At 41.4% G+C, this 16,311-nt stretch overlaps 1 protein-coding gene across 3 annotated transcripts in view; it reads right to left on the minus strand.

Moving 5' to 3' along the window:
- The window catches only part of LOC140947264 (protocadherin Fat 1-like), a 46,853-nt gene that overhangs the window by 7,965 nt on the left and 22,577 nt on the right, over positions 1-16,311 (minus strand). For all 3 annotated transcript variants that reach the window (XM_073396319.1, XM_073396320.1, XM_073396317.1), the window contains exons 3-10: positions 14,998-15,527; positions 14,001-14,204; positions 8,907-9,227; positions 7,112-7,965; positions 5,987-6,342; positions 4,531-5,573; positions 2,276-3,710; positions 1-1,430 (exon numbers count right to left, since the gene is read on the minus strand). The exon at positions 1-1,430 is cut by the window's left edge and continues 429 nt beyond it. In XM_073396319.1, coding sequence (XP_073252420.1) covers positions 1-1,430; positions 2,276-3,710; positions 4,531-5,573; positions 5,987-6,342; positions 7,112-7,965; positions 8,907-9,227; positions 14,001-14,204; positions 14,998-15,527 — 6,173 coding nt within the window. The remainder of the gene's footprint in view (positions 1,431-2,275; positions 3,711-4,530; positions 5,574-5,986; positions 6,343-7,111; positions 7,966-8,906; positions 9,228-14,000; positions 14,205-14,997; positions 15,528-16,311) is intronic.

Genomic DNA, 16,311 nt, shown 5'->3' on the forward strand with positions numbered 1-16,311 from the left:
TGAGCTGTACAACTTAAGATACACGGTCAGCGGCTCAACCTCAGGAGGGTGAGTGATACTTTCCACCACTTTGATCGTAACCGTCTTGTCGGTAAACTGCGGAGGCTCACCACTATCGAACACGCGGAATTTAAACTTATGCTCGCCGTCTCGGTGATCCAAAGGACCAACCTTGGTAATTAGACCATTTCTATGTAATTTAAACTTGGATCCGTCTCCTTCCAATCTCATGAAATTAAAGGGCCCTGCATTTCCATGGCCATCTCGGTCGTGCGGCCTTAAGAAGATCACTGTGGTACCTGATGGTGCGTTCTCTCTTATGGATACCGTGAAATTGGTGTGAGAGAACTCCGGCGGGTTATCATTAACATCGTTGATTTGCACGTTAACTACGGTCTCGGAGGACAGCGGAGGTTTGCCTTCATCTTGAGCCCGTACTGTCAGAGTGTACTCGGACTTCAATTCATAGTCACAAGATGTGGCAACGCTTATAACACCGCTTATGGGATCAATTTTAAACTTTCCAGCCTCGTTTCCCTTAACGATAGAATAACGGATGTCACTATTGGAGCCATGGTCGAGATCGGTTGCGAAGACCTGAAGCACAAACTTGTCAATGTAAGAGTTCTCGTCGACTTTAGGCCTATAAAAGGCCTGTCCAAATTTAGGGACATGGTCATTCGCATCAGTAACAATAATTTTCAATGACGTTGTAGCGGATAGGACAGGAGGACCAACATCGCTCGCCTGAATCGTCAACAAATAGCTTTTCTTGGATTCGTAATCTAAGCTGCCTTGTAAGGTAACAGCTCCAGTAACCTTGTCAATCTGGAACATGTCCGAATCAGGCCCTTGAAGAATGGTGTAAGTTATATCCTCGTCACCAGCCTCGCGACTTATAGCATGCATAGTTGTTACTTGCGTTCCCTTTAAAGAATCCTCGCTAACGTTGGCCTTGTAGCTTGTCTCTTCAAATTCAGGTGGCACGTCGTTAATATTTAGTACCTGTATCACTACAGAACAGGTAGACGACTTAGAAGGATCTCCCCTGTCTTGAGCCTGTACAGTTAAAGAATACGACTCTTGTACCTCTCGGTTCAGAGACTTCTCTAGGCTTATAATACCACTCTCGGAGTCAATACTGAATGTATTTCCTGCCGTATTCAAAAGGGAGTAAGATATTTTTCTGTTTCTTCCTACATCAGCATCGTCTGCTTTCACTTGCAGTAACACCGTGTTCAATCGTGCGTCTTCATATACTGACTTCCTGTACTCCGCCTGAGTAAAGACCGGCTCGTTGTCGTTGATGTCATCGAGGATAATTGTAATATTGCTAAAGCACGCCTGCCCTCCACGGTCTTCCGCTGACACCATAAAGTTGAACATGTCATGAGTCTCTCGGTCCAGCAGAGCAGCTGTTAGTAGACGACCTAATGTTGAAATGAGATAAAATATAATATTTAAAAACGGTTACACCAATCACACGATTTGCGAGAGCAGTCCCCAAACCAACTTTCACCCAGATTTCACAAGCCAGCTAAACAGAAAATGTGTCAAATACGCCAGCAATGCAGCGTTTGATCGTGTTGAGATATTATATTTGCTTGCTCCCATAACAAGAGAGCACTCGCCTACTTGATTAGTTCTCTTCCGAAAATCATACAGCGACATTGTTTATGCTCTGCCTACTCTTACTGTTTTACGGTCCACCTCCCCGCCTCCCCACTGTTGGTAATGCTTTTGTATTGACATAGGTACCGCGATTGACCTTAGAAATCAAAGAAACGATCAACTGGTAGGAAAAAAGCCCCTTCTTATCTATGATCACGACATATAGTTCTACTCCTTTAAACTGCCGTCATTCTAATGTGAGACTGTAGCCTGCGTAGCCGGCGGCATTGTGTAGTAGTCGAGTGAGATTTGGCAGCCAAGCCGTCAAGAGCGGCGTAAGCCCCCCTCCATTCTTTGCATCACGGCTCCGCCGCCAAAACTTTAATTGCGCACCGAGACAATACCGCCAGCTACGCAGGCTAGTGAGACTGTAGACAAAAGTATTTCTGCGAAACTTCACAAGGGGATGTTCCGTCCTGTCACACCAGTTTGTTCTTACGGTGTCAGTAAAGCTCAATACACACTTGCGGAAACGTGACTTTCTTAGTAAAACTTGATTCTTCGAATTAGGTCTTCACTAAGTAAGATTCACGTCAACGATTCGGGCGAAATTGCGTTTCAAACAATCAACGTAACGCAAGAAAGGACTAGCGTGACAGCTCACCTGTGCCATTTTCAGCTGAGAAGACTCCGATCCCTTGACCGAATACAGAGTATTTCAACTTTCCATTATCATCTGCATCTTCATCAGTTGCCTCAACCACCAAGACCTCGAACCCAGGCTTCACGTCTTCCTGAACATGCTCAATGAAGATGGACTGGGTACAAACAGGAGGATTATCATTGGCATCAAGCACAGTGATATTCAGAGTGACGAAGCTTGTGTACAAACCGTCTGATGCACTCACGTTTAGTTTATACGAGGAAACCGACTCGCGATCAAGAGAAGATTGCAGTGAAACCTTACCAGTTTTCTGCTCGATGACAAATTTCGTTTGAGGATCACCCGACATAATAAAGAAGTAAATATCAGAGTACAAATCTTCATCGACAGCTTCGATCGTGCCTATCTCTTGCCCAATAATGGCATCTTCACGCACCACGAACTCGAAAATATCTCGGGTAAACTTTGGCGGTGAATCATTCACATCCAGCACAGTCACGTGAACAGCGGTGTGACCCGATAACTGCGTGACGTCGCCTCTATCAGTCCCACGCACGCGGAGAATACGCGAGTTAAAGACTTCGCGATCAAGATGTTTTACTGTGGTTATCCAGCCTGTGTGCTGGTCAATCGCAAAGAACTTTGGGTCTTCTTCAAATTCATATAAGATCTGCCCATTAATGGAGTCGTCTAAATCCTCAGCAAACACTCGTAACACCTTCGACCCATTTTCGATATTCTCAGGAACACTGACTCTGTACGGATTGGCCAAGAAGTGAGGAATGTTGTCATTAATGTCTTCAACTGACACAATGACAACTGTGCGCGCCACTTGGGAGACTGAAGCCGATTCCGCCTCTATAACAAGAACGTATCTCTTCAGGGTCTCATGATCCAATAGATCCTCCAGTTTAATCTGTCCGATAGCGTCAATGCTGAACTTCTCTCCACGCGACGAAGGTGAATTCCCAGGAATGATCTTAAAGCTAATGAGCGGGCGTGTGCTGCCAGGAAATGAAGGACGCACTACTGTTACCACGGTGCCAACTTTAGCATCTTCTTCTATGCTTACTCGATACTCAGGCTTGTTAAACTGCAAGATCTTTGCGTCTTTTGTTACCACATTGACCGAAACAGAAACCATGGAACCCAACTGTGGGCTGCCACCATCCTTCACCAGTACATAAAACCTGTAAGTTTTTACTTGTGGTTGTTTGGCAATTTTTATCGCTCCTGTGTCCGTTTCGATCTCAAATACCGGTGGGGTCTGGTGACCGAGTATGACGTAGGTCAGCAGACTGTTACTTCCCGTGTCTGCGTCACTTGCTGACGTCACTAGGATGTGAGAACCCACAGGCTTCGACTGTTGAATGGTTATCTCGTAGCCGGTAAGCTCGAATTTTGGCTGATTATCGTTCTCGTCTAAGATACGTACCTGTTGAAAGGAGAAAGGTCACTTGTGAAGAAAGTTTTTATAAAACAACAAGCGACTGTACAAAAGAAAGTCTTTCCAGACAGTGAAAACTATTCACCCCAAACCAAAATGACATTCAGCGCACCATCATTAAACGTGGAATGCAAGTCTACACGAATAAGAACGATTGAGAATATTAATAATCAGAAAAATCCAACTAGTGGTCTATTATCAATGCTGCGTTCTGATTGGTTGAGCTACTACTAGGCTATATTTATAGCCCACTAGTAGCGAAAGGCGCGGGCTTTCTGGCGGCAAAAAGAGATTAAAGTCTAGTTTTAACTAAAATTTTTTATTCTCGATATTTTTGACCAACTAGTTGGATTTTACTAAAACAATTATTCCTCTCGCCCTCATGACCTTTGAATCAATAGCCCATTCGGCCTTCGGCCTTATGGACTGACTGAGAGCCTATTTGGGCTCGAGGAATAATTGTTAATTAATGGAAAAAGAAAATCCACTCGTGGTCCCCAAAGTGTCCGAGAAACGTTTATTCATCTGAGGGGAACGTTTCTCAAACGTCGCGATGATTAACAGGTCCGGAAAGCTCTTGTTAATAAAAATTCTCAGTTAACGACACAAACTGGGCAGGCTTTTTTTCATGGACTTCCGCATTAATTGTTTAGATTTTGATTTGCATGTTTGATTTTGGCCCCGAAACGTTACCGGGACGTTCGACCAATGGGCCCTAAGGCGGATTTCGACATACAACGAAAATTATTTACAATTTACACCAGCGTCCTGAATTTAAGTATAAGTGCAAGCGGAGAGAGCCTCTTACCTCCACGGTACAGAATCCAAATTTTCCGCCGCCGTCTGTGGCTCGGATAGGAACAGATGTGAAGGCGTGAGATGAATTCTCGCGGTCAAAAGTAAGCCTGCTGTATATCATTCCTGTATCTGCATCAATGGAGAACTTTTCAGACGCCTCCAAGTCATCTATAGAGTACCGTATGCGGGCGTATTTACCAGAATCCTCGTCGGTGGCTGTGACCATGGTAATAAACATACCTTCGGGGTAATTCTCTTGCAAATCGACAGTGTAGGTTTCCTGGTCAAAGACTGGGCTGTGGTCGTTTGTATCCCCAATAACGACTCTTACACTAGTCTTAGCAGTCCACTTTCCATCTGTGACTTGTACGCCAAGGTCATACACTTTACCGCGCTCAAGACCAGCTTTTCTGGAGATGGTTAAAACACCTGATTTCGAATCCAGTTCAAAGAACTCCTTGCCATTCCCAGAGGTAAAAGAGTAATGCAACTTTCCAACATCACTTTGGTCTGGATCTGTAGCAATGACCCGCGTGACGAAGAATCCAGGCCCTACTCCACCAGACACGGAAGTGGCGTAGTTGTCCTGTTCAAACTTGGGTGGGTTGTCGTTGGCATCTTCGACCACGACGCGTACGCGTGCCTCCCCTGTCAGCGGTGGACTTCCACCATCGGTGGCTATGACCTTGAATTCGTGGACCACGTGTGCTTCATAGTCGAGTTTCTTGGCGACTGAGATTTCGTTGTTATCCTGGCTAATTGTGAAAAATCCACTAGTTTTACTGTCCAGTTGGTAGGTCAAAGCCTTGTTGATACCGGAGTCTCCATCGAACGCGTAAACGGAAATAACCGAGGTACCAATCGGCATGGCTTCGGAAACCTTCGCCACATAAAGTGATCGGTTGAACAGTGGAGGGATATCATTGACATCAGTGACAGTGATGTCGACATTTATTTCTCCAAATGAGAACGTCTTGGCATCGGTCGCGCGGACGGTGAGCTGGTAACTAGTAAGAGTTTCGTAGTCAAGAGAATCTACCACTGTCAGGACGCCTTAAAAGTAAGAAAATAGTAAGTAGATTCATTTTGTACAAGTTACAATAATCATGCTGAGCTGCGCATTAAAATCGGGAAAGAAATAAACCAAAGGGGCTTTGGTGAAGGGTAGTGACTTTACCGCACTCCCACTGGTTACAGGTTTTCTTGCGCAAAACCGCCAATAATATCGTCGTCCTTCGCGAAAGAACCCATTTCCGAATTGCCCCAAGCCCCTGTTTCGAAGCGATGATAAGTGTAAGGCCATTGATATGAAAACGAGCTTTTGTTCACATACAAATGAAATTCATTTTCACAGTTTTTACACTTCACCTCGTTTTGAAATTGCCTATTGGTAATGTGCATGATTAATAGCTTCAACCCTGAGTGCTTTTCTTTCATTTACTGACAATGTTTTGACTATTATTTACCTGTTTTCAGTTCAATAGAGAACTGATTCAATGGATCTCCTTGCACGATGCTATAGAGGATACTGGCACCACCCGGACTCCTGGCTTGAATGCGACGTACTTCCTCGCCAACTTTTACATCCTCTGGCAGCACCTTACTGTAAGACAACTGATGGAATATTGGCGTCTCCTTATCCACCACTTTCACCTGCACAACCGCTCTTGCGCTCAGTTGCTGCAGGCCGTTATCACGGGCTTCGATTTCAAGGGTGAAGACCCTGTGAATGGCCACATCATCCAGCAGTTGACGGACCTTGATGTTACCTGTGGTTTGTTCAACTTCAAAACGACTGTCACCTCCACTTTTGAGAAAGTAGCTAAAATAGAGAAATGTTAATAAGACTGTGTTATGATGGTTAGGTCACTGGTGAAATCTCGAGAAAGAAATTCCTTCCCGGCAAGGAATATCCTTTATTAGTGGACTAGCATTTACACGCTCAACAATAAACTGAAATAAAGTTTCAAGTGTCGAATATAGTTTCCCCTTAAGGTTGATTTCCACTGACGCGTTTTTGGCTACGCAAGCTAACAGACGTAAATTTTAATCACGTAAATAAATAGAGGCAAGATAAAAAGTGCTGAGCTTAAACGAGAAGTTGAGCGAGGTTCAACTTTTACGCTTACGAACGACCTTTCATGCATTGCCTCTATTTTATTTGCGAACGTAAATTTTACGCACGTAGGCACGTTAAAATTACGCGACACTGGAAATCAACCGTACTGTTTTCCATTACATTTATGCTGCAAATCAAGAAGCGCGCGGGGGTTGGGGGGGGGGGGGGGGGGCGGGGTCACTCCCTATAATGGCCTATGCGGCCATGCAATAAAAAGTATATGAAAGGCCGCTACTTTTTCAATCAAAAATGGTATATAAAAGGAAAAGGGGTTGGACCTCGGGCGGATCCTCCTTGGATAAAAAGTTGTTGAGTAGCTCCCACTGGGAATCAAACTCCTTACGAGCAAATACTCTCCATATAATATCATCTTCATATCCCGAAGTACAAGAAATTAAAATTCGAGCCCGACTCGGTCAGTTACAAGCACGCATGTCTCAAAATTAGGGACAAATCAATATTCTGCACATACCTGACTTTACCATTGCTACCGATGTCCTCATCTAAAGCTTTTACGCGACCAACAGAAGATTTTACATCCGCGCTGACTTGGACAACGAAAAAGTAAGTCTCCTCAATGAACTTTGGCACATTGTCGTTAGCGTCCTCTATGGTCACAAGCACAACACTTTGAGCAACTCTTGGCAACGGTTTCCGACCATCTCGAGCTTGCACGACGACTTCATATTGATCTACTGCTTCACGATCAAATTCCTTTCCGGGAAGGGTTGACACTACGCCCGTACTTTCAGAGATCAAGAAAATATCTGAAGGTGTAACGATTGAGTAGGTAACGAACTCTGAGACCGAATAGCCTACCGCCCGCACTGTAGCTATTTCTCTTTCTGTACTGACTCCTTCCAACACAGAAGCACTATAGATTTTCTGACTGAATTTCAAATCACTGAGCGGCAGAGGAGTGCAATGGACATCAACAGTGGTTTCGTCGGTGAAATTCCCGTCAGAAACAGAGACTTTCATTTGATAAGTAGCTTCAGATACAAGTGATACGTTCTTCACGGTGATAATACCAAGTGATGGAGAAATGCTGAATTTTTCTTCTAGATGAAGTGTAACTATAGAATAACTAAGGTTGGTGAGAGCAGGTGAGTCTCCGTCAACCGCGCTAACTTTGACAACTTCAGCTCCCGGAAAAGTTGGAATGAAGACAGTGGCGCTGAAAGTGTGCGCGATGAAGATAGGTGGTATGTCATTTACATCCTGTATGAAGACCTCTATATCTACAAAAGCAGCAAAATTTGGGACACCACCATCTGAAACTTTGACCTTGAACTTGTACGAAGACACCATCTCAAAATCAAACACCTTAAGGTGAAGAAACAAGAAAAACATGAGTGTTACGCCTAATAGAACTCTTGTACCTGCAGGTTGAGTTTGTGTTGGTACTAGTGCTGGAAGGGTATTTAATAAGGAAGGTAAAAAGTGGTTATCCAAAACTACCATCTAATAAGAAACCCAGAAAAGATTGGATCACACTATATAACGCACCACTGACACAGTTGAACTCTCACCACCGGCACAACAAGATTGTCATAAAGATCTTGAATGAGAAAAGTGACGCGTAGACCCGCCGTCCACGCGACAAGTCACTAAGTAATTCGCCACTTTAGAAACGAGAACTTAGGGAACTGGACCGAGTTTACTTCCGTAAAGTCTTCTGGATTGTTAATTGGGACGGGAAAAAATTGCTCGATAAGGACTTTAAGATCCAACGACGCTACGACAAAGAGAACGTCAAAAAACAATAAGTTTAAGGAGCGAAACAGCAACTTTGCACGTGCATCACACTTTTCTGTACATTTCTTTGCCGTTATAACACTACTACGACACGAAAATGCCTAATTTTGCGTAACGTAAACAAGCAACGACGAAATTTTATTTCTCTTTCTGAACTTGGATATTGTCCCTTGGAATTCAACTCCAGGAAGGTTCGCCTACATTTGTAGGTGCGTAGGAATAGTCGCGATAAAGACTGAAAGAACGCAAGTTAACTTATTAATCCACGACCTCGTTGTCGTCGCGTCTTTGGATCTTAAAGTCTCTAATAGCTTCACGGCGCCTCCCCAGTAACGATCCAAGGAACAACTGCGCGACGCATTTCGGCTCCTGCTTCCTTCCCTTTTCTAAAGTGGCGAACCTTTTGTTTTCGATGCTGGGATCAAAATGTTGGTAACGTTGTTGTTTCTACCAAAAACCAATACTGCAAATTCCACTTAGATAAAAGACAAAAATTACGCTGTTCATACCTCAGCTGTAGTCAGTGCTCCTCCGCGAGGGTCAATAATGAACGCTGAACATCCAACAATCTCGTAAATCAAATCACTGCCGTCGACATCAGCATCCGTGGCGTTGATCACAAGGGGTTCTCCGTTTTCACCTGTCACAGCAGACTTTTCAGGTAGGCCCTCAGACACGTAACCAAGGTACAGCTCCTTGCTAAAGACTGGTACATTGTCGTTTTCGTTAATTATCTTTACAATCACTTGAGTTTGCCCTTCGTCGCCCTCACTGCTGGTGGCGCCAATGGTGAGCTTACATTCACTCATCTCTTCAGCGTCAAAAGATTTCTAAGAGGAGAGAAAAGGTAAATTTTAACGATCAATGATTTGCAGAAATACGATTCGATAGTGGTAATTATGAACATGTAAAAGGAGATGTATACGCATTGTCTTCAGTTTCTCTTGGGAGTTAAAATGGCCCCAAGAGAAACTGAAGACAATGCTTATGCAAAATTTTGGGGTGACAAACAAGGAGCATTATGGTATGTTATGGTATTTCTGGAGAGGTCAACTAGGTTTACGTTTGTAAGGGCCTGTTTACATGGAGGTGGGGGACCCCAGGTAGGTGAGGTAACCCGCCTGTCCATATAATCCCTCATTTTAATTTGATCACGTTTACATGATAGGTGGGGTGACCCGCCAAGGCGGGTAGCCCGGTCTGCCAGACCGGGTAACCCTCTCAGCGAGGTTCAAATTTTGCCAGCTGGGGTCTGATTCGTGAAAACATCAAATTCGCGCAAAATTCACTTTGGCGGTGGCTTTGCATCATTATTAAAGATAACAATAGAAAGCCACAGCACTGAAGGTTGTAGCAAGAGCAGCAAGTGAGTGTAGAAGAGTATTAATCGCCAAAACACGTGGTTTTTTCAGCAAATTTCTTGTTTACGTGCTTAGCAACCATTCAATAATCTTGAGAAAGTGCACCCCGGGATGACGTGGTTGTAAGATTGCATGTAAAGGAGGGTTAATTTTTTACCCCACCTAAGCAGGTTACCTAACGTACCTGGGGTCCCCCACCTCCATGTAAACAGGCCCTAAATCCCAGTCCTCACCCTTGACTAATGTTTACTACCGTGTCAGTGGATTAGAAGAGAAATTAAGATTCACGTTTACCGCGAACGGCACACGTCAGATTCAATTCTCAGAATAGGAAATAAGCAGATAAAAACAGTTCAGAATGATTCAAAAGGATAAAACTGGCGTAAAACTACTTATTTTTGTGTAGAAGCAATAACAGTAAACGGAAAGTAAGGGGAAAACTTGATCACGTTGTACAAATTCACGTTGGCGTTTGGCGTAAACGTGAATCTTAACCTCCCTATAGTCGTCGCTTCTACTTCTACTTCTCTTCCTGTTCACACTGCACCAAAGTCTGGCACAAAACCTGTCCGATATGTGACGTTCCACTTTGGAGATCAGAGCGGTGCAGCTTCGCTTCGTTACAGAAATCGCACCGAAATCACCGTTCTCGGCTTATGTGTGACACATAAGCCAAGAACGGTGATTTCGGTGCGATTTCTGTAACGAAGCGAAGTGTAAACAGAAGCCCTGCTATCCGGGATGGTTTCCGTGCGGACAGAAGAGCTATTCAACATAGTGTGACCATAACCTGAGTGTTTGGCGCTCGGAAATGGCCTGGCCTGTTTTACCGGATCTCTTATCATTGAGGAACGACATAGAAAATTCCAGATTCAGATTTCACGTCAATCCTGATTTTGTTTATTTGTTTAAACATGTCTTGGCCCGCTTAAGATCAATGACGTTTTTCAAAAAGACCTATATTCCGGGACACAATTCCACGGATAAGAACCAAATTGAAAGTCGCTCATCGTGTGAAGACCTCAAGCAGAGTTGTCAAAACTAGGAGTGGCATTTCTTTGTTACATTGAAGTTTCTCCCTCTTCTTTTATTTGTAACTTTGCGCTTAACTCTTAATCACAAATAAAAGATAAACTGACAAACGGAGACAATAAAAAGGAAGAAAAAAAGCTTCAAGACACAAACAAGAGGAAAAGAAAGACGATTTTTAAAAAAAGCTTAACTATTATCTACAAGACGTAAAACAAGAATACAACTGGCTGATGCTAGTGTTGAATCTTTTTCTTTTTTTTTTTTTTTTTTTTCATTTTCTTCATTTTAATTTTTTTTACATAATCTACGTATCTTTTTTATCATGTAGTTTTTGTCATGTATGAGGTAGTGTTATGACTTTATTGAGCATTCCGATGGATTTACTTGCAGCCACGCGTATGGCCATCACATCAGTTATTAGGAATCTTTTATTGTATTTGAGCTTGCAAACAATAAAAATAATCATTGGGTTCACGCGAGCACTATATGCGTCAGCTGCAATTAACCCACGTTGAATTTATTGAAGTACTATACATTTTGTCTTAAACTGGTTTTTGCCTTGCGCGATGGTCTTTCGGAAAGCTATGAAGTATTGAATATAGGTTTAAATTGAAGGAGTTTAAGTTTCATTAAAAAAAGAATGAAGCTTCCATGTCGCTAAGTGATCTGACAAAGCACTGAAAATGCAGCTTACATAAATAGCGGTTTAAACGCAAACTAAACAAACTAGATGCCATTTTTTCTTCTTGAGTGTTCTTCTTTGCATTGTACCCGCCGGGCGGGGCATATAGTCCATATGGCATCCTGACGAAATATTTGATCGCAGAGAGAATGCAAAACCAAGGACTTAAGAGGTCAAAGGGTAACCTTAGTATATGTTAATTAACAAGTCACGAACTGATTTGCTACATTTTTTAAAGAGGATAACAGATTTGGAAACAAAAACCTATCATAAGTGCAATGGTCTTTGATTTCATTAACAGCTGCCGTCAATTTACGACCCTGAAGAAATAAAGACGACAAATAGCGTCGTCTACGCACCACAGGCAGAAAGTTATTGATGAAATTCGCCCAATGCCACGAGAGAACTGTCACTTTGAATTGAAACAATTTCAACCATTTCTTGTAGAACATAATACAAAGAATAGAATTACTGAACCTTGACACTAAGGACGTCATGTCGATGAAATCATTAATTTTAAGTTGAAAAAACTTTTGACAGGGTTATGATAAGCAAGCGCTGGTTTCTGAATGGAAAATGGAGCACCTATACTCTGCTGCAGACGTAGAATTCCATCTATAGCGTAGCCTGTTCCCTGTTCCCCATTCAGCCACTCTCTCGCCCCGGTTTTGTGCAAATTGTTTTCGTGATAAGATGGCACGCTCGAGTGACAGAAAAAAAGGTAATTAGCGCATTGAAGCGCATTTATACTATAGCATTGACACTAAATATACTTCTTTTGTTGTTTATCATAGAGCCGAACAGGGTGGTCCCTACTGAATGAAATCACCACGTGTGACTACCATTCGCGAACCTACCAATTTCAAAAAGCAGTTCCTGTTGCTTAAATCTTCGTTGAGAAGTTCTTTTGCAAATACAATTTACCAAGACATTTTCTTCTTGCGCACAACAATTGAAACAGTACGTGTCCGGTAATTGAGATAACTGGATAAAAAGTTATCGTGCAATTCACGCACAGAGTATTAAGTTGTTCTATTTATATAATCACGGAAAGCATATGTGTAAACTCACGCGAACAGAAACCAAATGAAAATAACATTTTGTATCCATTATGCGGAAGGTTTGCAACAACGGAAACAGTTTCTTTCGATTCTGCGAAGACATAGCTAAGAAGTTACTGCACATCTTTATTTAAGTCAGATGAAACGAAACTGATACACTGTGACTGGACTGTCAAATATGTTTTACCACTCCAAAGGTCGCTCTCACAGTATCAAAACTACGTCTCTTTGAAGTTTAGTTACTACATTGTGGAGATTTTATTGAAAAACATTTCACAGACGGGTATAATAATCAGTTATGAAAGAAAATGTACTGAAAAAAAATCCAAGAAGTCAGAAACGCGCTTGCATAATACATTTCATGCTCAGCACGCAACGATAATCAGACCACCAGAGAATTCTAAAAAAATTGCGGGATGTTGGACGAGAATATAATACTGTTGCACTTATAAAGTTTCTGTTTTCCTTGGTAAATATACACTCATATTACCGGAATCGCCTCCAGTAATTTAACCACGTGGAGGGAATACTTCCTAAGCACAGCAATGTGTACCTACCTAACCTAATTCTTCTTTTAAATGTGCGGATACATTTGTCTTTCGCAGACTCTCAGCACATGCTATGACGATTGCAATGCTGAATTTACAGCATATATTCAAATTGCCTTGTAAGTGGATTTCGTTGGTACTTTTACTTCCGAAACTCCAAAATAATATTTTTTTTAATCAAAACATAACGTACTAGCCAAAATATTTAAATAATTTACTAGAATGAAAAAAATACTAATTGAAGAAATTTCGTAGCGCACTTATAGTTGCCAATACCTCATTGGAGTAGGTGGAGGTCAAAAAATGGAAATTTATGGCGCAATTGACGGCTGCATATTTCCCTTTTGTAATAAAACTGTAATGAAATGGTGATTTATAATGGAACCCTTTGAGAAGCAGGAGGCTTTTTTTTCAGACGCTCTCATAAAAAAAATGACGTCTGGCACCACTGAGTACAGACTTTGGACCTTGGTTTGCGTAATGATGAAGTATTGTACACCACTTGTTGACCACAAACATCTCACTACTTGACAATCGGTTTCTTCACAGTTATTCAATAAAAACTCACGTTCTGTGTGTTTCCTTTGAGTAGATAATGTTGATTCAGACGAAAAAAGTAAGTTAGATACCGATTTGGAGAGGTTGTAGCTTTTGTGACAAACTATGCAAAAAAAGTTAAACAAGTTTTCTGGATAGTTTAGTAAAGTTATGAAAGGTAAAACTCTCTTGCAATGCCTGCAAAAAAAGATACTTATCTCTGTTGCCAATGATTACAAGGTTTTTCTGGTATCATGGAGCCCTGTTAAATATAGGCTATGGGCAGCACTTTTTTGCCGGTTTGCAAATGTGAAATATGGCAACTCCTTTACTGAGTTGGATACTACATTACTCTGTTCAGTAGTGGCTGATCTGTTCATACCTTGTTTGTTATGAGTCCAGATTTTCTGTTCACCTCAAAATCCTTCCAACAGGCACTATCCATAGGAACGAGATCATAAGATGTTAGGCTACCATTAAACACAACATTCATTATGGGATATCCAGGGCCAACATTTTCAGTGATTGAAGCTTGGAATAATGGGCGATCAAATATGGCTGGTCTCTTGATTCCTGCCACAAATATCTATCCAAATAAAAGAATAAATCACATTTAGTCTGGTTGGCAATGCAATTTAATTGTACTTTTTAAACAGTTTTTATCTATCAACAAGGGGCCAATACCATCACTGTCACCCTTTAAGCATTATAAACCCACAAATGATAATTCTGTAGACTAAGGGGGAATACAATGTACGTTTAATACTTAGTGTACTTTCTATATATAAAACTCTGTCGAAAATAAGCTGCGAAAAAGCTCTCTATTTCGAGCGGTGAGCAGAGCGGGCCACGAGTGATCGTGTGAGTGAACTGCAATTAGCTCTCGCATTTCCTTCCGTGTGCTTTTACATGTGCCACTTCTCATGGAGAAGCTGCTCATAATCTATGTTCGAAATGGGTTTCTTTTTCAGGCTAGAAGTATAAGAAGGGAATTTATAAGTTGAGTTACACGGGAAGGGTATGGACAACTGATGTTTACGTATTTAGAGAAAGTTAACAAGTATCTGGAACAGATGCAACTGGAAAGTAAAGTTAGTAGGAAACAGGCAAGCGTTTTTTTTTCCTGTGGATACATGAAAGGAACACCATTTTCTATGGAACTTACAATGTACAATGTATTTGAGAAGGTTATTTCTTGATCATATGCTGTATATCAAGGGGAAAGACCGGGTTCAGCCCTTTTGCCGTGGTATCCTGGTAAAAATTCTTTTAAGTACCCCGGTTTCCAGGATACTGGTGAACTTATGTTCCAGACATCACCACCATCCTAATATCCCTGTCATGCTATACTCAAACAATGCGACTGAATATAGGCTCACCTCAACTTGTGCCTCAGCAGTCTTGGCTGGGCTACCACTATCGGATACATGGATTTGAAGTGTGTATTTGTTGAAGGTGGGGTCTAAGTTTTTGGCCACTTGAATGATCCCTGAATTCTGGTCGATGTAAAAGGCTTCATTTCTATTACCGCTCTTGATAGAGAACTTAAGTAGTGCATTTGTACCATCATCTTCATCAAATGCGAACGCCTTGATGATGGATGTGCCAGGGCTGCTGTTAACATTGACTTCGGCTTCAAAATCTGATTTCAGGAACGCTGGTTTGTGGTCATTGACATCATCAACTGAAATAACAACTGAGAACAGGCTTGTTCTTGCATTCTTCTCTTCATCTTTGGCTTCAATTATGAGGATGTGCTCCTTCATATCTTCATAGTCAAGAGCTTTGATGGTCTTTATTTCCCCTGTCTTGCTATGTATTTTGAATAGTGACATGGACTTTGGAATTACTGAACCATTAATAGCATAGGCAACTCCACTTTTCTGTTCAATGTCATCTGGGTCTACAGCTGTCAAATAAATCAGAAATTTAAGTGATCAGCAAAGAGGTTATTCTCTAGTGATTCTATGTTCTACACTTTTTTAATGAACTGAAGGTGTAAATACTACAATATAAGCTACCATTAGCTATATAGTTGGTAAGGAAGAGTGGAATGGAGTCAGTACTTATTTGAAGGGACACACTTAATATTTTTAGCAAATACAAAGAGGGTGCTTATTTGAAGTGGGAACTTACAGTGAATTTGACGCTGAGTGCTAATTCGAGCGTTATGGTAAATTACATTAAAATAACAAATTTAGGATGGATTTATTTGCTATGATACCTTTGTCTGTTACGTTTCATTTGCAGGAATTTTTTAATAATTAAAAGCTTCAGAACAATAAAAAATTTCAAAAGGCAAATACCGGGAAGATGAATCAATCCTTACTTAGTCAATTAATAACTATAGTTTACTAAAATAAAGGCATAAATAATAATAATAATAATAATAATAATAATAATAATAATAACAATAATAATAATAATAATGCAAAAATAATTATTATTATCATTCTAAGCAAATTTTTATTTCTTTTTATTGGCTGAGAGCCCACCATGTGACCTGCAAATAACTGCCTACAAATAATGGTTTGCTTATGTGCAATGCCGTCCAACTGTGTTTGGCTGCAAATAATATTCTGCACATGCGTAAAGGACACCGTGCTTTTCTCCTTCTTGCGATCACTCTAGTGTGAAAATGGCAGATTGTTTCGTTTCCCAAGGACATTTATTAAAAAAACAAACTCGGTGAC

Source organism: Porites lutea, chromosome 9, assembly GCF_958299795.1.
Source record: "Porites lutea chromosome 9, jaPorLute2.1, whole genome shotgun sequence".
Classification (NCBI taxonomy): domain Eukaryota; kingdom Metazoa; phylum Cnidaria; class Anthozoa; order Scleractinia; family Poritidae; genus Porites; species Porites lutea.